The following is a 22,366-nucleotide window of genomic DNA, read 5'->3' on the forward strand; positions in this document are numbered from 1 at the left end:
AGTAGTGAAAAAAAAGAAAATTAAAAAAACGAAATGATTTAGAAAGCTTCATTTTAGCAATGACGCTTTAATGTGGTTTCAGATTTATTTTTATTCTTGCTTCCTTTTAACTAGTTTAGTTAGAAAATCTTGTCTGTTAATGCCACTAATGACAGTAGTTTTGCTGTGTGCTTGATTTTCACTGAATTCATATTGGAAATGGAACAGTTTCTCGGGTGTTCAGCATGGGGAACGAGAGGGGCCCCGGTTGAGTACTGCGGAGAGGCATGGGTGTGGGATCCTACTTCAGGGTAGGTGTCTTGACATACAGAAATGGCATATTGATATCCAGATGTTTTTGGTTTTTACAAAAGTGACAATAAAAATGGGCCTTGGAGCATTTTGGAATTCGCCTTTCTTTAATGGAAAGCCCAGTGGCTGTGCCAGGCGACCTAATAGAGACTGCCTTAGCTGATGAATCTCCCCTGCTGCTTCCCTGCCCTCTTTCTCCCCCAACATCCCTGAGCACCTGCCCTGCTCTCCTCCTCCTTGCTCTAGGGGTTTGCTGGGAGTGGATTCACACTCCTCAACTCCTTCCCACCAGAGCGTCCTCACCTCTGCCTGTCACTGTTTCCCCTCATCTTTTCCTCTCCAGCGCTGGAGCAGGGGGCTTTCTTCTCCTTGATCTCTCCCCGTCCCTCTCCCTGATCCCCCAGACTTGCATCCCTGTGTTCTCCTAAGGAAGCCTTTCTGCTCCTGCTCCACTGGCCCTGTGCCCTGCCAGAAGCAGTCCCTCTCTCTGAGCCCCGCTTCATGGTCTGTAGAACAGAGCTGACCTCAGAGACCCTGTCACATGATGGAGAGAAATTATGATGCTGAGAGCTCTTGGCCTGTGGTGATCACTCACTCGGCATCAGCTCCTGCCTCTCCTCGTGGGACTTCTGGATTTTCTTCTCTGCTTTTCCTTCTGCTTTCCTGATTTTTGTCTAGCTCCCTATAAGTAGGCTTTTTCCAGAGTTTCACATGCTCCTCCTCTTCCTTGCTGCACCTTCTTCCTTGGAGATCTTAGGATGTCACAGATCTGCCTCTCACTGTTCACAGCTGACTTCCTTGTCTTCCCTGGTCATTTCCATTAGCTGCCTGCTAGATGAGGACGTTTGGATTTCTCCCCAGCACAGTCACCCCCCCCACTCTTTTCTATCACCACCTTCCCAGTCACTCAGGTTCAAAACCTAGGAGTCTCCACACACCCCTTCAGCACCCCCACCTCCTACTCTACCCAGCCTAATCCATTGTTAAGCAGTCCATCCTGCCATGTGCCACTGGTCAAGTTTAAGACCTTTTTGTTCATGGACAATTGTATAGCCTCCTAACTGGTTCCTTCCCATCCCCGCCCCATCTTCCATTCTGTACCTACTGCCGGGGGATTTCACAGTGTTCTGTCACTTCCCTTTTCAGAAATCTTTTGGTGCCCCCACTGTCTGCAGCAGCACTGCCAGTAGAAATATAGTGTGAGCCACAGAGGCAATTTGAATTTTCTAATAGCAATAGCCACATTAAATAAGCAAAAAATAGGCAAAATTAAGATATTTTATCTACTATATCCAAAATATTGCTTCAGCGTATTATCAATATAAAAATTATGAATGAGCAAGTTTCCATGATTTTTTGGGTCTTCAGAATCCAGTGTGTATTTTACACTCACTTCAGACCAATCACAGTTCAAGCGCTTGGGACTATGGGATTGGGCAGCGCAGGGTTTCAGTGTCACAGCCCAAGTCCCTTAGCCTGGGACTTCAGGGCTCTGAGTCCCAGCTCACGATTCCAGACCTAATTCCCTGCCCCTGCTCAGGTGCTGTGCGCGTCCCCAGATCTGCCCTGGCTGTTCTGTCCTGAGCCCTGGTTTGGCTGCCTCCCCGCCCCCCAGCATAAGTCCTTTCTGCCCCTGCCTCTCTCTCAACCTCCCTGCCCCAGTTCTACCCAAGAGCTCCTCACAGGGACAAGGGTTTTGCCAAGGGGATTTTTTCAACATTCTCAGCCAGATCAAGGCCCCATTGATAGTGGAATTGAGTTCAACAGGGACATCCCATTAGTTAACATTGAACTCTAAGATTCTTTACTTTTTTACTAGACATTTTCTGGGAAAAAAATATACCCTTATGGTGCAGAAACTGGGCTGCATTCTTTATAGTTATTGAATAAAATGTTCCAGGTATTTGTTTCTTAATTTGAAAGACAGGAGTAAAATGCTTTCTGTTCTCTTCCTTTTTGTTAAACCCAAACCAGCTAATAACCCAGAGCAGTTTAAATTCAATGATGCTCTCCTAACTACCCCATGAGTGTGCCTCCCACCCTGGCCTTGGGGTCTGAGGTTGGCTGGTGCCCTGTTACTGAGAGCCTGTGTGAGTGGCCCTGGCCCTGGTGGACGTTTGTTGGTGGCCCAGAAGACTGCAGCCCCCCTTTGGGGTCCAACGGACCTGCGTGGGCATTTCCTCTTGCCCCGTCTGTTCCATCGGCACTAGCCCCCTTCTGTTTCTCTAGGATGTCTAGGGCTTGGTGTGCTCCTGCCTCAGCTCTCTTGGTGGTTGTTTCCTCTTCGAGGACGCTCTCCCCACATCCTCTCGGCCTGCTGTCTGCTGCACCGCCAGAGAAAGAGGCTTTTATAGGCCCTTCTATTTGAGATTGAAATCACCACGTTCCCCTCCCTTGCAGCACTTGATCTTCTCTCCGTGGTTTGTTTTTTCTCCACAGGACTCATTACCATCAGACCTTTTAAATTTCACTATCTTCTCATCCCACTTGAATGTAAATTCCATACCTGAAGGGATGTATGTTTTAATCAGTGCTATGTCAGTGCCTGGCATGTGGTGTGCATTCAATAAAGAATGAGTGAATACATGAATGAGTGGGGAGTGGGTGAGTGAATGGGAGTTAGGCAAGTGTCTTGACCTCTCGGAGCCTCTGTTTCCTAGTGGGTGATATGGCAGTAATACCTACCTTCCTATGGGGAATCAAGCGCTCTTACATTGCTGATGGGAATATAAATTATCTCCTCCATGGGAGGTAATATGGCAATATCTATAAAAGTTATAAATGTATATACCTTTTGACCAAGCTATTCCACTAGGAATCTATCCTGTGAGATGTATTCATTCATGTGAAAGCCACCATATGTACAGGGTTATTCATTGCTACAGAAATGTCTATCAATGGGGCAGTTTTAGGAAAAACTACAGTATATCCATATAATTGAATATTCTGCAGCTTTAGAAAAGAATGAGGAAGCTGTCTTTGTACCAATACAGACAGATGTATAAGATGTGTTACCGAATGAGAGAACAGAGGTGCAAACAGTGCCTGGTGTGCTCTTTGGTATGAAGACAGGAGGGTGGATCAATTTGTACCCATATTTGCCTTGTCCATGAAGACACTCTGGGGAGATAAACAGGAGGCTAATAAGAGGGGTCTGGGGCTCTCAGGGGATCTGGGATGGAGGAAAGGGGTATGAGTAAGGCTTTCGACTTTTATATGAAGTATGAATGTATTACCTATTCAAAAAAATAAAAGCTTACCTTGCGGGGTTATTTTGAGGATTAAAGAGCATGTGTGCAGAGCCTCTTGCCCAGTGTCTGGCACGCAAAGGAGATCCTCAGATTGGAAGTTAGTACTGCTGTCCTGATGTACCTGCCACACACCCAGTTGTGGCTGAGACCTGGGTACCCCCAGATGAAGCATACATGTTCCCTACACTTGAGCACACGACCTGGTAGAGAAAACCGATGGTGTAGAACAAGTGAGAAACTCTTTCCACATTAGAGTTGGATCCGTGGTCCTTTTATTTTTGTGGTTTGCAGTTACTTAAACTGGTGTGCCCAGTTCACAGTGCTGGAGTGTGACTGTGGTGTCTACTTAGGTGCCCCAGAGTGGGCACAGAAGATGGCTCGAGTTTTTGTCTATAAGTTACATCCACGTGTCTGCCTACAGTAGTCTCAGTGCACTTTTTAAATCTGAAATAGTCTTTAAACATGTTTTGTCATCCCAGTAACATTTATTTTAGTAACGGTGCTATAATTATTTATCTTCATACCTCACAGTTGCAGAACAATACTATTTTTACTTGACAGTATTAAAAATTAGAGTTCTAATGGATTTATTTTTGTTGTATCTGTTTAAGCCAAAAATAAGATTTCTCCTAACCATAGTGCTAGAAGTTTTTATGTCTGTCCTTAAAGTTTTCCATACATGACGGAGTAACAGTGAAGTGATCTTGGAAGAACCGAGATTTGATTTGGTTGTGGTGAAATGTGAGGTGCAGGAGTTGAGAGCCAGAATGCTGGGATGAGGACAGTAGCCTGGCTCCTGGCCTGAGTTAGCTTTTGTAGCTGCCTGACAAGGCCACCAGTGGGGAGTGAGCCGGGGCGACCCTTAGACATTGGGTCAGCACACCAGTCGCATAGGTAGAATCAGGAGTGTGAGAATAGCCTGGGCCCAGTGGGTACAGCAAGGTCTGATGGGTGGGAGTAGGCCCCCCGAAAACAAAAGCCCTATCTGGCCTTGCAAGCTACCTCTGTAACCTCTTGTGGAAGAAACGGTGACGGTCTGATGGAAACCCTGCCCAAGTAGCACTGGGCTGTTACGTTGTTGGCGTTAGCGGAGGTCAGGTGCCTTTCAGAGGTAGGTCACCAGGTAGGAAGGGAAAGAGGCAGGGGAAGAAAATGTTAGCTGTGTCCCCAAGGCCAGCGTGCTGCGTGTCTATTAGTTTAAGAGGGCCAGCTGTGCCATCCTGTGGCTATGAAACTGTGGAGCAACGAGCAGTGACACCTGCTGCTGAGTAACCTTTGCCCAACCCACAGTCCCCAAGCCCCCAGGCCCTGCATGCTGTGCAGGGTCAGGTCCCCACTCCTCTGCGGCTGGAGTCATTCATTGGCCACCTACCTTCTGGGGTCTTAGTTTTCTGCAACAGCTTGCATGGTTCATTAATCTCTTCTTTGAAAAACTGAGTTTTTTCATTTTCTGTGATTCTCTGTAAAGATGCAGTGCACACAGCAGAGATACAGCAGCGCAAAGCGCGCTAGGCAGAAGGCAGCCTGTTTCTCGGCGAGGTTCGCATCAGTGTGCCCCAGTGCCCCTCTGAGGCTCGCGTCAGGGAATCTTAACCAGTTAGGTGAGATGGTAGCGTCTGACTCCCCCAGAGTCTGCCGGGCTCCTGAGGCCCCCGGTTACTGGGGGCTGGCAGTGGGGGTGTTGGGCAGTAGGAATTGCTAAGAAGAACTTGAGAGTCTTGGGAACTTCTGGATGGTTTCTGGTGATGTGATTTTGGGAGCATACAGCCTGGAGAGGGGCGCCCTTGTGGAAGCCGCTGTGCCCGTGAGCCCCATGGCAAGGTCTGCGAGCAGGGAAGCTTGCTTGCTGTGCCTTTGGGTGGTTTTATTTTGGCCTTTTGTTCTTTTGGTTTTAAAGGCAAGACTCCTGATCAGTGCCTGTTACAGAAACAGTTGGTCAGTGGACCAAAAATTAGCATGAGGTAGAGTGGCAGTGATTAGGCACATACCCCTGAATCAATTATCTGTTTCTTTTAAACACCACCTTGTTCCAAAGAAGATTTGGAAGCATTGTTTATGAAGATGCACACAGGACACGAATCTGAGTGAGGAGGTTTCAGTGAATCCAGGGCTGAGGTAGAGCCCGGGAAGTGTGTGGTGAAGTCCCGTGTGCTGTGGGCAGTGGCTGCACCTTGACTCCCCACCTTGGAGCAGCCAAAGCAGAGGAGTAGGTGTAGCCGGCACGAGACTTACAGTGACGATAAAATGCAGCGAAGCCGGGAGGCATAGCTCTCCTGGCTGTGAGGACTGCGAGATTTTCCTGTGGTCCTCACAGAGAGGATGCTGTGTGTAGGGACAGCGAATCACAGATTCAGACACTCCTAGTTTGAGAAATGAGAGGTGCTCGAGGGTTGCCTCTCTCACTGGTGTGTCCCAGTGCCGGGCACAGTGTCAGGCACATAGTGGGCTCTCAACAGTGTTTATTGAATGACTGACTTGCTCAGTGAAAGCCAGTGGCCTGACATCGAAGTGCAGTTCTAGGAAGTAATTCTACATGGGGCCAAAATGCTGGCTTGGCTAACCATGGGATAGGACATGGAGTGCCCGGCTGGACTCTTCCCTTCTCACTGAGAAGCAGACAAGTTTTCTTGCTGGAAAAGTAGACTTTTAAAACTTCTCCATTGTGATAACTTGTTCTCCTTTGTCTTCACAGAGACTAATAGACAAGTCACGAGTAACCTGTGTCAAATGGGTCCCCGGTTCGGAAAGCCTTTTTCTAGTAGCCCATTCGAGTGGGAACATGTACTTGTATAATGTGGAGCACACTTGTGGCACCACAGCCCCCCACTACCAGCTTCTGAAGCAGGGAGAGAGCTTTGCCGTGCACACTTGCAAGAGCAAATCCACGAGGAACCCTCTCCTTAAGTGGACGGTGGGCGAGGGGGCCCTCAACGAGTTTGCTTTCTCCCCAGATGGCAAGTTCTTGGCGTGCGTGAGCCAGGACGGGTTTCTGCGGGTGTTCAACTTTGACTCGGTGGAGCTGCATGGCACGATGAAAAGCTACTTTGGAGGCTTGCTGTGTGTGTGCTGGAGCCCGGACGGCAAGTACATTGTGACAGGTGGAGAGGACGACCTGGTGACAGTCTGGTCCTTTTTGGACTGCCGAGTGATAGCTAGAGGCCACGGGCACAAATCCTGGGTCAGTGTTGTGGCATTTGATCCCTATACCACTAGTGTAGAAGAAAGCGACCCTATGGAGTTTAGCGGCAGTGACGAGGACTTCCAAGACCTTCTTCATTTTGGTAGAGATCGAGCAAATAGTACACAGTCCAGGCTATCCAAACGGAACTCTACAGAGAGCCGCCCTGTCAGTGTCACGTATCGGTTTGGCTCGGTGGGCCAGGACACACAGCTCTGCTTATGGGACCTTACAGAAGACATCCTCTTCCCTCACCAACCCCTCTCAAGAGCAAGGACACACACAAATGTCATGAACGCCACGAGTCCTCCTGCGGGAAGCACTGGGAACAGTGTCACAACGCCTGGCAACTCTGCGCCCCCTCCTCTGCCACGGTCCAACAGCCTCCCACATTCCGCTGTCTCAAATGCCGGCAGCAAAAGCAGCGTCGCAGATGGGGCCATTGCTTCTGGGGTCAGCAAATTCGCAACACTCTCACTACATGACCGGAAGGACAGGCACCACGAGAAAGATCACAAGCGAAACCATAGCATGGGACACATTTCTAGCAAGAGCAGCGACAAACTGAACCTAGTTACTAAAACCAAAACGGACCCAGCTAAAACTTTGGGAACACCCCTGTGTCCTCGAATGGAAGACGTTCCCTTGTTAGAGCCGCTCATCTGTAAAAAGATAGCACATGAAAGACTGACTGTATTAATTTTTCTTGAAGACTGTATAGTCACTGCTTGTCAGGAGGGATTTATTTGCACATGGGGAAGGCCTGGTAAAGTGGTAAGTTTTAATCCTTAATGCTGCACCAGATCTAGAACTTGAATAGGTAGTGATTTTTTTTCTTGCGGGTGGGGCGGGGTGTACAATGAATGTGAATGACACTTCTTATTCTTAATGTAAATTGAAATGCATCAGAGCCATAATTTTGGATACTGCATGCCATGTAATTCTGAATCATTTGATAATTCACCTTAGAATATTTAAAAAAAATATAATCAAACTAATTGCCAGCCAAGTCAGTCACCCTCCTGGGAGTATATAGAGTCCCAAGGTTAGTGTTCCTGTATTAGACTATTTCAATTTTAGGAAAATCATGACAGTGGGGAAACAATGACTTTAAAATGCTAAAATTAAAATTTCTGCTTTAACTGGAATATTTTTGCTTAACTACTCAATTAGAATATTGTACACCTGATCAGAGTGTGTGTTCAGTATGGATGGGCCATTAATTGTCATTTATAGTCCAATTTTTTATCTTAATCATAAAATGTTTAGGAATCTATGAAATTTAACTTTAGGAACAAAGCGTTCAGCAGGGTTGATTGGTATTATTTTTACATTGTTCTGGCAATCCACAGAAAAAGAAGAGCCTTAATTTTTAAAACCCATTTTAGTCATTTTATGACAATTAAAATTGTTTAATAAACATCTTTTTTCAAAGAAGCAGTTTGTAGCACTTTGATTGAGATTCTGTGCACTAAATGAAATATCCCCGTTACTCAGAGCCTGGACAGTTAATTATGAACTGCAGGCTGAGGACGCCAACAGCAGTTGTCAGAAGTGCCTCTTGCCACATAAGCCAAGATCTTTTATGTCGGATGTGCTTTGCTTATGTTTTTTTCCAACAAGGGAAAGGAGGTTTTGTTTTCTTTTTTGTTTTTTGTTTCTTGGGTTTTTTTGGTCAAAAACGCACATTACTGTAGGCCCTGGGTAGACTCCTCCGCTTTGTTTTATAAAGACTGATGGGCTCCCCAGGGTTCAGAGCACCTCCTGACCTTCACTTGTTTGGGTTTTCATTTCCTGCCTAGAGGGGAAGCACAAGTGCAGGTGGCCCCCTTTCTTACCATTGGATGGCAGTCGTGATTCCAGGATCATTCTTGGGACACTGGTGCTGGCGTAGCCCTCGGGCTCTGTCCTCAGTGGCTCCCTCTCAGAGCACCTCACCCTGGGGCCCTGGTGGCCTGTGGCTGCTCAGGAGCCGCACTGTAGGGACTCCCTCTGTGTGGGGAGACCCGGATGCTGCCGTGGGAAACTGTAGTGTTTGATTCTAATTCCTCATGATCCTTATCAGCTGTGGGAGAAGGTTCACATTCCAGTTTTCACAATGGATGAGACGGTTCTTTGAGCTATATATTTTATGTCAAGATGATGATTATCTTATTTGTTAACTTATTTTGGTCGTTTAGATTTGTTTTTCTGTTTTGCACACCTTTGTAATTAAATATAGAGATATTGATAATTTATCCTGGTTTGAGTAGTGAATGCAATTCAGCAAAGTGAAGACCTGGAGACTTTCATTTCTCTGCAGCATAAGACTGGTTGATGGAGCAGCAGCTCTGGGTGCTCTTAATGCAGCCCTGCCAGGAAGGCCAGGCTGCTGCCCCAGGCCTGCTTCCCGCTTCTGCACCTGTCACGGCTGGATCCATTCACTCTGTACCCACCATGCTCCTTAATGTGAGTGGTTTCTGTTAGCTGTGATAGCAGTGGCAGTGTTCTACCATGTGAGAACCACGGTGGCCTTCCAGGTGCATCTTCCCCATTTATGCATCGCGGTCCATGGGAATGTTAATGTCCTGTTTACCTTTAAGATACGGTCCTTTCTTCCTAGATGTTAACTGATCTGAGGTAGCCAAGACAGCCATCCTTGTGGACTGTTTCAATGTTGGAGGCTAAATTGGGCTGTCAGATAGAGAGTTTAGTAACCAACACTCCATGTGTGTTTTTATGTACCTACATAGTTTTAGAAATTCAGTTTCAAATGCTTCTGAGGCATTGAGTATGCAGTTTCAAAATTCAGGACTTTGTACTTGGCCTAGGTCAAGAGTGGCTAATTCCAGGTAAGTAGCCTTTGTGGGGAAGCTTACCTGACCTTTCAGTCCTGAGTGTATTGCTCATTGCATTACTGGCAGGAAAGCCATGGATGCGCTCCCGTGGGGCCGACATTTGGTTGACTGGGCGCTTCCTGGTTCCTTCCACCCTTTAGCATCCTCAGCTGCACCAGCTGTGATAAAGGAGGGAGTGGTCAGGTGCACTGACAGGGTGACTTACCTAGGAGGCAGTCTGTTGGTGGAAAGGGGGGGGTGTGGGGGAGGCAAGATGAGGATATTGTTTCCTTAAAAAACAAGTTCTGAAATTGCTGATAGAAGCCTGTGGTCTCTCTCTCCTCTACCATCCCTACCCCTGCCCCCACCTCCAGTTTTAAAAACCATGGTCGTGTCACAGATTGGGATTTGGGGCTGGTCACAAATCTTGTTCTTCCAGGTTATGCTGGTGAGTGTATCCTTAATGTCTGTCTGGTACCCGGTCTGGGGCCCCCTTGCTGGGTGTCAGGTGCTGGGGAGGGGCTGCACGGCCCAGGCTGCTCCCCGTCCGCTCTGCCCTCTGACGCCTGCCCCCTTTCTTTGACAGCCAGCAGAGCACTTCTCCTGCAGTCAGGAGGACAGAATGCAAGGTATTCTCCAAGACCAGGACTAAAGTTGCCGGCAGCTTGAGAAGAGGGCACTGGAGAGGGGTGGATGGGTGGGCTCCTCCCCTCCTCCCTCGGATTTGCTTCTGACTAATGGCTCCTGCAGACCTGGGATGGGGAGGAGGTGGGGAGCCTCAGGGGGGTCCTGATCTCAGGTGTATAAGGCACAGTGCCACGATGCTCCCACAGTGGCCACTAAGGGAAATCTGGGGAGCGTTTTTGTAGTTTTCTCACCAAACTTTGAGCTTCCTCATTGAAATTTTTCAAAGTTATTCAGCTTAAACATTATCCTGAGCAAGAATATCTTTTCTAACCTAACTTCTGGAATAAAACAGCTGTTGGCAAGAGGAGGCTGTTACTACTCGGTCAGCACGACTTTTGCGTCGTGCGTGGAAGTGCATTGATGAAAAGCGCAGACAGAAGTCAAGTGCACACAGAGCAGCACTCGAGTTCCTCTCCCTCCCAGCGAGAGGCGCCGCGGCCTGCAGCCTGCATGCCGTGACAGACGCCCTCAGAGGGCACAAGCCAGGCAGTGGTGGTCCTCTCTGCTTACCCTGTTTTGGTTCGCCTCTTGTAAACCTTCCGGGAATTCCAGAAGCCAAGGTATTGCTGTGACTTTGGTGAGGCAGGCTTCTAAGCCCACCGCCACCCAGCCCCAGCCCTGCTCTGAGATCCTCCTCTTATTCAGGGACAGGGGAATTGAAAATACCCCGAGAGGGCTGGAGGAGAAGCCTTTGGAAAACCTTTCCTTCTTTTAAAAGCAAATTTGTAAGAGAGAGTAGGCAGACTCTTTAAAAATAACCAGTAACTGTGGGTTCTAAATTTACTTAAATAAATACTGGTAAAGAATCTTAATTTTGTCTTTTGTGCTGATTGAACCCTCCAGCGTTTTTGAAGTATCCTGTGAGCAGTTGGCTTGGGACTAAGGATAAATGCCTTATGGTAGAAAAATGGAGGAGTGGAGGAAAAACAGAAATAAGCTATAACAGTTATTGTCTCAGACATTCAGAAACTATGAAGAACAAAATGTGGTGAAACTTGACCAGTTTTTGTGGGCGTGTACACGTGTCCCAGGTGGGACTCAATATGCTGCTCCACTGTTTGGCTTAACACCCAAGTCCTAGTGGCAGATAGCCAGGCAGCCACTTCTCCTCGATTCCTCCACTTCCTGTGCCGCATCTTGACTGTTTAAGATATTGCCAAGGATTGAATTTGTGGTGAAGTTGGTGAAGCTGTTTTATCTGATGTCTGCACCTGTGTACAAGGTTCTCATCACCTCTTGCCTGGGAGGGAGATGTTTGATTTCTTTGTTGAGGAAGCTCAAAGTATGAGGGGGAAAAGCCACAGGGTTGCGGGGCTGGAGAAGGAATCCTCTGGAAAACCCAAATGCCACGTTTTCTGTATCTGACTGTCCGAGGAAGAACTAGAAGCAGAGTTCAACTGTGGATTTTCCAGGGAAGATGCACAGAGCGCAGCATCCCGTCTCATGCATGAGGGCTTGTCCCAGGGTGACCAGTTGATGGCCCCTTACACTGCCCCACGCATAGGTGCATGCGGCAAAGCAGTTGGCCTCTGACTGTCTGTTGTTCTGGGTGTGTCCTCTGTTGGGGTGTCCTTCCTCAGCAGGGAACCTCTGCATGCATGTGTAGGCCTGAAATGTAACCTGGAGATGCTCCCGTCCTGGGAACACAGCAGGGAACAGTGGGCAAGTCCCTCTCCTTGTCCGGAGCGTGCCCGTCACACAGGGCTGCTTGGGACCATCCTCTGTTCAGGTCTTCAAGGGGCTCAGCTCCACGACCCCAGTGATGGCCAATGAGAGCAGAGAGCAGTCTGGGGAAAGTGAAGTCCAGGGCTCGCAATTGAAAAGCATGTGTCTTTAGCTGTTCCCTTTGAAACCCAGACCCCAAGTTCAAACCTGTTGAAAATACCCTCCAGGAGAGGGAAACTGTCCCATTGGTATTGACTTTTTATTCATTGCTGCACCTGTTACATGAACTTTGTGTCATGGTTAAATTGCTGTCTCAGTTTAAAAGTATAAAAAAATTTTCTGCATTTTTTATTTCTGTATACCTAAGTTTATTAAAGATTGCTATGTTAGGTGACACTGTATAAAATTGTATGAATATTTACCTTTAGTGAAAATCAAAAGTAAAATTCATATGTATTTCCTTTTTTACATTTTCATCTAATTTCTTGACAACTTGAATAAATTTCAGAAGAGCCTTCCTAACATGAGATGTTGGTAAATTGAGTTCTTAACTATTGCAATAATTATTGAAGCTTTAATATCAGTATTGTTACTTTATAATTTTAAGGAAGTCATATTTCTGTTTTACTGCTTTGATTTTTAGTTGTTCCCTCCTCACTGTCACAGCCAGAGACTGACTACACACTTGATATTCTGAAGTACTTTGAGGTTGTCCTCTGTATACTGACATTAAATAAACATGTGTAAATGAACTGTAAATGTAGATAATTTTCAATAGTCATTTTCACATCTAAGCTTTAAAAAATCTCAATGAACCAAAAAAGAAAAGCTTTTAAATGCTGTAAAATTAAGGGCCTCGTTAATGTTTCTAGAACAAACAGCCACAGGAATTGCTACCTCTTATTACTGATTCTGAGTTTTTCATAATTAGAAACTTACTAAGTGAAATGTTTGTTCTGAGTATTAAAGGTATTGTTTTATGTGACCCTCATCCACTTTGGGGAAGGACTGTTGATTGACTTTTCAGCCGAGCTGTGTGAAGGTTGCGTTTACTGAGAGTGCTGACATTCTGAAGTGGTCCTGGGCTGCACGCTGCCTTTGGTGAGCACAGACTCAGTATCCTGGATGCTGGGCGTCCAGCATTCTGTTCAGCCACCCGCCAGCAGCTGGGAGAGTGGAGAAGAAGCTGGGAGGCTTCTATAGGAGCTCTTTTCCTGGGGAGAGTTGGTTTTTCTACTCAATCTTACACAGTTTGCTTGAGGCTTTGCAGTTGCTGTTGAGGTTGTCCTGCCTTAGATGCCAGGCCCTCGGGCTCCGGGGCAGAGAGGGCCGTGGGAGACAGTCCATGTAGAGTGGGAAGAATTAGTGATTTGTACTGTCCTGCACCTCCGCCCCTGAATGCTTTAAGGCAAGGATTGCAGGCCTAGACCTGAAAGTCCCCCCCAGAGGTTTTGAGGTAAAGGTGAGCTGGCCCACGACAGAGCCCCTTGTCAGGCTCTGGTGCTCCCACTTAACTGTCACATCCCTGCTGTTTCGTGAGACGTCTGGCCCTGTAGCTTGGGGCTGGCAAGACCTCTGGAAGCTCCCTCCTGGCTGCCTCTCCTCATGGTTGACGGCCTGCTGCTCAGCGATCTCTAGAGGGTGGTCTCTAGAATCTTCTTGACCATGCTGTCCTCCTGAGCCTCCAGTGCTGAAGTGTGTGTGATCTCGCCTTTGACTCTGAGCTGCCAAAGCAGAAGAGATGGTCAGATGTTCCGCCCTCAGAGTGACCTCCTCAGACCTACTGCCACAGGAGCAGTACATGCTTTTTCCTTAGTGTTGAGTTGATTTTAAGCCCTAAACACTACCAGGTTGACAGCAAGTTTAAAAAACACACACACAACATTTTCATCTTTTAAAAATAACTAGTCCAGGGGCCAGCCCCATAGCTTAGCAGTTAAGTGTGCGCGCTCCGCTACTGGCGGCCCCGGTTTGGACCCCGGGCGTGCACCGATGCACCGCTTCTCCAGCCATGCTGAGGCCGCGTCCCACGTACAGCAACTAGAGGGATGTGCAACTGTGACATACAACTATCTACTGGGGCTTTGGGGAAAAAAGGAGGAGGATTGGCAATAGATGTTAGCTCAGAGCAGGTCTTCCTCAGCAAAAAGAGGAGGATTAGCATGGATGTTAGCTCAGGGCTGATCTTCCTCACCAAAAAAAAATAAAATAACTAGTCCAGTCTTGGAAAATGGTTCAGTCCTCCATGTGTGGCTGGCTGTTGAAAGAAAGAATCGATTTTGGACCAATGGGTCTCTTGAAAGGGACGGAACATTTAGGGGCACTCAGCCCCCCCCCGCCCCCTTAATACCTGGTGGCCTCTAAACTAGCCTTTTGTTTTGGGTGGGGCTAGCACGGGTAAATCCTTGAAGTGATTCAAGCTGGAAAGGCTTTAGGAAGACATAAGAGGGTCCCTTCCTCCTGTCCCACAGAGCAGGAGGAGGATTTCAGAGCCACAGCCGGTCACCCAGAGAGGGCCTGAAGGTACAGGCAGGTGTTTCTTTCCATGCCTGGTTCTCAGAGCTTCCATGCCCTTACCTGTTTGTGCCCTAAGAAATCTTTTTCCTAGATATATGAAAAGAGCAGGATCATTTTCTCTGGGTGACTTTTCTCTTTAGAGACCAAGTTAGTGGCCTCGTTGGGGGAAATGAGCCACCTTCAGTGTGACCTGGCATTGGGCAGGTCGAGGCTAGCAAAGGGACATGGTCAGCTCCCCAGCAGGAGCCAAGGTCTTAGGCCCAGGACCTGGGGCAGGGAGGGGTGCACATGCTCAGGGAGTGGCCCCAGGGAAGCTCCTGTGGAGTGGGCACCCTCCCCTCCTGTAGGGACCGAGGCTGTGCTCCACCCACTTCCAAAACCTGCTCATTTAATCTGGGGACTTGGGCCTCACATGCCTTAGAATGAAATGGTGGCTGCTCTCTCCAGGGTTTCTTTGGTTCTTTTACGCGGTGCTCTCGGTAGTGTGAGTAATGGGATTCTGGTGGATGGGTTAAGGAGATGTGTCCATAGCTAGAAATGTTCCTGGAGGAAGGTAGCTTGGTGGTATTTCTCATCATTTTCGTAGCATCTCTAAAGGGGCATCACTTGACAAAAAATATTTACCTCTTCGTTTCTAACTGAGATGAGAGAATGCTGGGAGCACCTGGCACGGAGCCTGGAACTAGACCCTCAGGGGGTCACTGCTCTGGGGAAGGTGCTGGGAGCCAGAGGCCAAGCTTCCGGGGAGGCTGATTCGGTGACCTCTCCAGCATTCAGCCCTCGAAGCCCGCGCCAAGCTCCTCTCATGGCACTTTTGTACACGACCTCAAGAGAGAAGCTTTAGTCGGTCTCTCTGCAGTAAAACCTGTCCCTGGGGCCTGTGTGCATGTCGCTTTTGTTTGGGATGGGGAGGGCGACTTTGAGAGAGAGGAATGACCAGGCTTTAAGTAATGCCAGGGGGATGACTCGATCAATTCACAGGCAGCCCAAACTTGCTGATCTCATCCTACGACTACCCCCTCAAGGTTCTGAGGTCTCCAACATTTACAGGCGAGTCAGAGGTAGCTGGGGTCAGATGGAGAGGCCCGCCAGGACTTCAGGACAGGCCTTTCTCAGAAGTGGGGCTCTGTGACCCCCACAGTCTTTTCTTGCTGTCAGAGGCTACAATCTCAGTAGCACCCACCAGCACAGACACGTTCCTTTGTTGTAAATTGTTTTTTAACAAAAATATTATTTTGCCTGTACATTTCTTGTGAAACAAGGCTTAATTCCATTAGGTTAGTATTATAATCAAACCCAACTAAGAGCTGGAGTATTTTATCACTTAATTTTCAAATGAAATCTCTAGCAGGAATAAAATGGCAACTCTAGTTAGAATAGAACAACTTATTAAATATTAGATTCAAGATTTGTCACTATTCCTGTAACAGGCTTCCTCTCTGGGGGCGCTAATAAGACATTATGCGGATTCTCGGCGGGAGAAATCTTTTGCTTGATCAGTATTTGTAAAGCTCTTAATTGCCAGCTGTCCGGTGTCTGGTGGACAGACCAGCAGTGACCACACTGCTGTGGACGACTGGAAGCAGCAAGGTCATGTTGGGCATTCTCCATCCACCCGGGCCTGATCTTGGCTCACTCCTCCCCGTGAGAAGTAAGCAAGGAGGATGCAGTGAACAGCATGCCCGCCCTCAAGAGCAGGCCGAGTCGGGCAGCGGGGTCACTGTGTGTTTGACACGGATGGCAGGTAGGGGAGCAGATCCTCCACGATGAAAAGTGTGCCCCATACTGTGTTCTTATGTTAAGATGTCCAGCTGGGCTTCCTCTTAAGAGCAGTCTGGAGTCTTTGATGGAGGCCTGTAAGTGTGTCTTCTCCAACTTTCTCTTTCATCACGAAATAACCTTTAAAGCACAGGCTTATAGAAATAAAGTGATGTGTCACATTTAATTTTCTTTTGAATGGCAATGTTTTCTCCAGTGCCGCCTCCGTCCCTAATAGCAAAGCTATTCCATCTCCAAGAAGTGAACAAGTGTCAGGTCCACGTCCCACTGGCTGTAACAAGGCCCAACAGGGTCCTGGCCTGCGTGCTGGGTGCTGGACGGGTGCCAAGCTGATCCTGACCTGAGGCCCCTTGCCTGCCTACCCTGGGAGCATTAGTCCTGGGCCATCCTCTCTTCACCCACCGCTGACCTGTTAAGGCCTCACCACGTCTGCATGTTTCAGACCCTGCCTGACCCCCCACCCCAGGAACACCCCCAACCCACAAACCCACACCTGCATGTGCCAGGAGCTTGGGCCTACGGGCCCTCTCGGCAGGTGTGCTGGGTCAGTGCCAGAGAACTGGAGGTCAAGCCATCTGGTCCTTAATCCACTGTTCCATCCGCTTCTGTCTTTGCTTTGGTAGAGGGGCTCCTTGACTGAGCACCCCAGGCTCCTCTTGGGTTCTTCACCCATGGCCAGGCCTAACATCCCAGGCTGCTTCCCGGCTCAGTGCCCGAGGGTCAGGACCCGAGTGTGCATCCCAGGGGCATGTACTGCACAATGTCCCTTCTAAAGTAATTGTTCCCCAGGGTTGACACCAAAACCCTGTTAACCAGAACCCCTGGTTCCCTGGACATTTGGTGATTGAGGGTGTATGTGAGTATGGACTATGGATGCTGAAAGGAGGCAGTTTGAGGGTGGTTACTTGCTGAGATGACCTTCAAGATCTCTTTCGAACCTAAGCCTCATGGACAGTAGGACAGCGAGGGGGCCCAGGGGTTGTCCTAGTTGGCTCCCCGCTCCTGTCACAACTGAGATTAGGGCTTTAGCCAACAGAAACCGGAGAATGAGTGCATTTATTTTGTAAAGAAGGAGAGTTGGGGTCCTCCTGCGGCCCCTGAGGATTGGGTGGCTTTTCAGGCCTGGGGAGATGGTCAGCCAGTAGAGGCAGCATGTCCCTACTGACATCAGGACCCAGGAAACCAGTTCCCATGCCACTTCTGTGCCTCAGCACCCGCCCTCCCACAGGACTGCAAGGAAAGGGGCTGAGTCCTCCAGGGGTGTCACACACAGAATGGAAGAAACTCTAAGGCAGGGGAGGGCATGAGGTGGGATGGCCAGACCTGTGCTGTCCACCATGGCAGTCACGAGCCACCTGTGGCCACTGAACACTGGAAATGGGGCCGGTCCAAATTGAGATGTGCTACACAGCATACCTCAGAGGCTTCATACGAAAAAAGAATGTAAAATAGGTCAATTTTTACATTGATCACATGTTGTAATGATAATATGAGATATATCAGGGTAATAAAATATTAAAATTAATTTCACCTGGTTTTTAAATTGTTAAATGTGCTACTGGAATTTTAAATTTCATAGGTGGCTTGCTTAATCCTTGTATTGGACAACGCTGGTCTGGATCCCGCCTTCCCTGATGCGGGGGGCAGTGCCTTTCTTAGAGCATCCTTAGTGTTCATATAACTGCGGTCATCATTCTCTGAAGTGCTGCAAAGTGGGGAGGCAGACCCTGTGGGTTAAGAGAGAGGCCTCGTGAGGACGTGGCCTCTGCATCTTTGTCCCCAGCCTGGATTGCGGTTCTCCCTTTGCAGGGAAGAGCAGAGTCCTTTTCTCTTGGAGGAGAAGGGGGACCTCTTCACTTTGTAGATCTGACACTGTTCCTGGACATCCCATGGCTCGATTCGGAAACCACGTCTTTCAACTGCATCACCCGTAAACCTTCAGGCCTGTCTGACTGTGAAGGCAGAGCAGCCTCCCGTTCAAGGTTTCTTCACTCCAGACTGTCGAGGGCCTCACTGCAGCTCGGGGGAGGGCGGAGGCTGTTAGGAGGAAGGTCTCAGCAGTTCTCACTTGGCCATCGCTCGCTGCTTCATCCCCGAGGCAGTCAAACAGCTGTCCTCCCTCTGTGGGCCGGCGGGCCGAGGGGGGGCGTGCAGCGCTCAAGAGAGCGCTCCTCTCCCCAGGGCTGGGCGGCCAGAGCCGTCCCCTCCTGTCTGCTGTCTCGATTTCATCCCAACATCTGGGTGGGTTTGCGTGAGAAGCATGGAGCATGCTCTTCACCAGAGGAATCCAAACAGGGTTGTGTTCCTTTGCAGGAGTAACCCCTGGATCCGAGGAAAAGAGCTCCTATAGATTCTGAGCAGGGGTCAATTGCTACATCCCATTTGCCCTTTGCTTCCTGTTCTTGTCCAGATTAACAGATTTCAGTTTTAAGGTAAGAAACCGGAGATAAGATGACTTAGAGTGGGACAGCACGTTTCCCAGCTTCCTTCCAACAAGGTGTGGGCAAAGCTGAAGGTCAATTTCAGATTGTCACCCCTCATTGAATCCACACAAGTCGCGGCAGTGTTTGCTTAAATGCTTGTCATGTGTAAACAATACTAACCGATTGAAGCGCTTTTCAGGATAGCTTAAGAATAAGCTTGTGTTCATAGAACTGAAAATTTGTAGCTTTAATGTTGCACTATTGTAACCTTAACATTATTCTTAATAAATGAATGCCAAACTGTCATGTACAAACGTGCATCCCAATAATAAATGCAAAGGAATGTAAGTGCTCTTTGCCGGATAAGGGATCAAATATGCTCAGGTTAATCCGAGCTCACGCCTGCACTGCAGAAATCAGTGCGAGCCTCCCACCTCTCAGTAGGAGCCACTGGAAGGGACAGATACACCTCCTACTGGTGCAGGGAGCGGGTCAGCTCCAAAACCCCGTTCCAAGGCCGCTGCACCTGAGGAGCAGGCCTGGGCTTTGTTCTGGGCCCCCCCACGGCCCGGATCCTTCTTCTCCTATCTGCTGGACCCTGTTTGCTGGCGCTAAAGTGAGAGGGCTCTCCGTGGCCCTGACCTGCAGCCCTTGGGAAAGGCGTGAACGGCCCCCTGGGAGGTGCCCCTGCCTTTGGGCCAACCGCGTCCCGGAGAACCCAGGCCCCGAGAGACCACTTTCTCCCCCAGGCCAGCCCTGCCCAGAGTATTACACTCAAGCCAGGGGCTGAGTTCAGTGGATTCTGGTGTGTTAGGAACGTCATGCAATGATCTGGATAGGAATTAAATAGATGAAAATGGAGGATTTGGTAAAACACTGGCTTCCAAACTGACAGAAGTCTAATTTTGATCGTGGGAAACTGCTGGAAAAGGAGGAGTGACTGTGACTTTCTCCGCTGCCCAGGCTTTTGCTGGATTAATGTAAACTGCTTTGTTTGCAGGGTTTATTGTCATCCCAAAACCAGGCCAATTCTCCAGGTGGAACTGTAGTGTAGCGACCCCACTACTCGAAAATTCTCACCCCGACACGGTCTTGAGGGAGTGACGACAACGGAGCCACGAACTGCGCCTAAGCCATGAGCGCCAGACACCTCGGGAGGCCGGTGTCCCCCAGAGCCTGCACCAGGGTAACGTGGAGCAGGGGCTCGCTCGGCATGCCGGCCTCCGCAGCGCACCCAAAGAAGTTGTTTCCATTTTTAAATCATTCTTTTGGGGCTGCAGTAAAAAATAAGAAATGATATTTTCTTGCTTTTTACTCTAAAATTTAATGTAAAATCTCATATATATATATGTGTGTGTGTGTGTGTGTAAAGTATATACAGATATACCTAGTGTAAAATAAAATATTTCTTGAACAAGAAATCTCCTTAAATTTAACTGTTATAAATAGTACTTCATTCTGTTTGTTTTTGCACTGATTTTTTTATACCTTAGGTGGTCAGAAAACAACCTGGAATGCACTCACAAAGAAAGTTGTTACTTTCTGACTTAAATATGTAATTCAGGAAGACAGATGCTGCAATCATAGATTTTTAAAAATTGTTTGCACTTAAGATAGTTTAATGCTGTTAGAAAATTACTTTGAATATGGGTATAATGGCCCTCCAAGGTGTGGTGTGAAAATGCCCTTTTTAATCTGTTAACATTTATTTTAATACTATTGTTTCCAATGCAATCAATTCTGTATTATATGTATAAATGTAATCCTGCTATTGGGGGAAATGGTTACTTCACTAGTAATTTTCATCAATTAAGAGTGATAGTTCTAATTCACGAAGAAAATTAATATTAAAACCATCTTGAATATACCATTTATCTTCTGTTAAACTGGCTCAATTTTTAATGTAATTTTTTTGTTGAATTAAATGTTTAGTATGGAATTATTTTGTCCTTTTTACACCACATTCCTCTAAGCTCTCTCCAACAGTCACAGTCCAGTTTAAGAAAGACTGTTCAAGAACGTGGCTCATCTAGCAAGTTCTTGGGCTCTTCTTTGGCCCCTCTCACAGTCTCTCCTGTCTGCGGCCATCCAGCCTGGGCAGCCGCACATGTGTGCACAGACTGCGGTTTCAGTGAATCGTGTTTTCCTTACAGCTTCAAATCCACAAGTCCACCTTTTGTCATTGAAAGCCTATGACCCGGTCTCTACGGTGAGTTTGAAAGTGCTTTGTTAACCACACAGTGACATGAAATGGCTAATGAAATGACATGGAGTTTTTATTTGCTTGAAACCAGTTGGTGAGCAACTCTGAACATAGGTCATGCCCACACCTACTTGTAGACTACAGGTTACTAGAATCACAACAGTGGAAATCATATACAGTTGGATCCTTTGAAGGCACTTTTATTTGGTGAGCTCTAAACTATGAAGTGTCTGAAACACATTTCTCTAAGTGATCACATTAAGTCTGGGGCACGTCTAAGTGCTTTTAGGCTGGAAAAGATGAGTACCCACCTTTCCACTCGGAAGCGCCAGCTCCCTGCAGAGCCTCTTGATCACAGGGACATGCACTACGGTGTGAGCCTTCTGGAAAGGTGAATACTGCTCAATACTAAGACACTCGATTGTTTATGTGAAACAATCAGAATTTATCTATGATACTTTCAAAATGACTTTCAAAATTTTAATTTTGTGTTAAAGTATTAGCATATTTTAGATAGTTTGATATTTGGTATTTCTGTAATCTTAGTCAAAGCACTGGTTTCTAGGTGCTGTAAGTTACACAGACCCAACCCAGGGGTGTCCAAAAGACCTAGAAGGAAGCCACGAGTATTTCTGGAGATCAGAAAGGGCCGCCTTTGAAAATCAAGTCCAGAATTCTTAATTTTATTATCCTTCTGGGTTGTCTCCTTTTTCTATGTACTTCCTGTGTATTTGTAAGAAGTGGCACGTGGAAATCTGGTTGGCACCAGGACAACAATTGTGTGTATTAAAATTCAAGCACAGTTGGTCAGACATCATCGGGCTCTGGAATGTGGTTTGCAGTTGACCATCACTGTACTAAAGCTGCCAGATGTGTCCCAGTTTGCTGTCGATGCTTCTGTCCTAGGAACAAATCTTTCTTTTTATAGCTCGATTCCTAAGATCAGTCCCTGGCCCAGTAGTCCAAGATAACTTCCAAAATAAAATTGCCTTGTAACTGCACCCCCATCCCTGCCACCACCATGGACACGCAGCACTCAGCAGCCAGGCCAGCCTCCCTCACTCAGAAGCCGTGGAAGGAGGTGGAAGTTGGCTCGGCTCACCAGATACAATTTGAGTTTGCTTTTACTTCTTGCCGTGAGCTTTCTTACATGTTTGTAGTTGGTGAATGCATACTGCCCGTGTGGGGACAGGTCTGAGGGAAGCCAAGAGGAGGTAGGCAATCCAGGAAGTGGAGCCTAGCTCAGCTCTGGGCCCCTACAGCGAGCTTGCAGGCTGGCAGTGTGGCCTGACCAGAGAAAACACGCGGTGCGCCCAGGGGTGCCCTCACCACCGGGGGGCGGCAGAGCCCAGGTCACTTGGGTGGCGTTGCCTCTGCTTTTTCTATTCTGTGAGCAGGTTTCCAACATTAACACGCCATCAGAGTTGGAATTCTTCGACTGAGAGATCTGCCTACTGCCTCGGCCCAAACCACCACCCGGGCCCCATCTCAGCATGGGGAGCAGTCGGGCTCCCTGTGCTTCTGCCCCAGACGTCCTCTCTCTGGCTGAGCACAGG

General features: G+C 47.9%; 1 protein-coding gene across 7 annotated transcripts in view; it reads left to right on the plus strand.

Moving 5' to 3' along the window:
• The window catches only part of WDR20 (WD repeat domain 20), a 66,666-nt gene extending 46,163 nt beyond the window's left edge, over window positions 1–20,503 (plus strand). For 3 of the 7 annotated variants that reach the window (XM_058567729.1, XM_058567726.1, XM_058567730.1), the window contains 2 exons: window positions 6,235–7,494; window positions 10,123–11,029. In XM_058567729.1, coding sequence (XP_058423712.1) covers window positions 6,235–7,494; window positions 10,123–10,188 — 1,326 coding nt within the window. In that variant the 3' untranslated portion in view covers window positions 10,189–11,029. The other 4 variants (XR_009223767.1, XM_058567727.1, XM_058567728.1 and 1 more) reach the window with 4 other exon arrangements.
• The last annotated feature ends 1,863 nt before the right edge of the window (window positions 20,504–22,366 follow it).

The sequence above is a fragment of the Diceros bicornis genome, chromosome 24 (assembly GCF_020826845.1).
Source record: "Diceros bicornis minor isolate mBicDic1 chromosome 24, mDicBic1.mat.cur, whole genome shotgun sequence".
Lineage (NCBI taxonomy): Eukaryota > Metazoa > Chordata > Mammalia > Perissodactyla > Rhinocerotidae > Diceros > Diceros bicornis.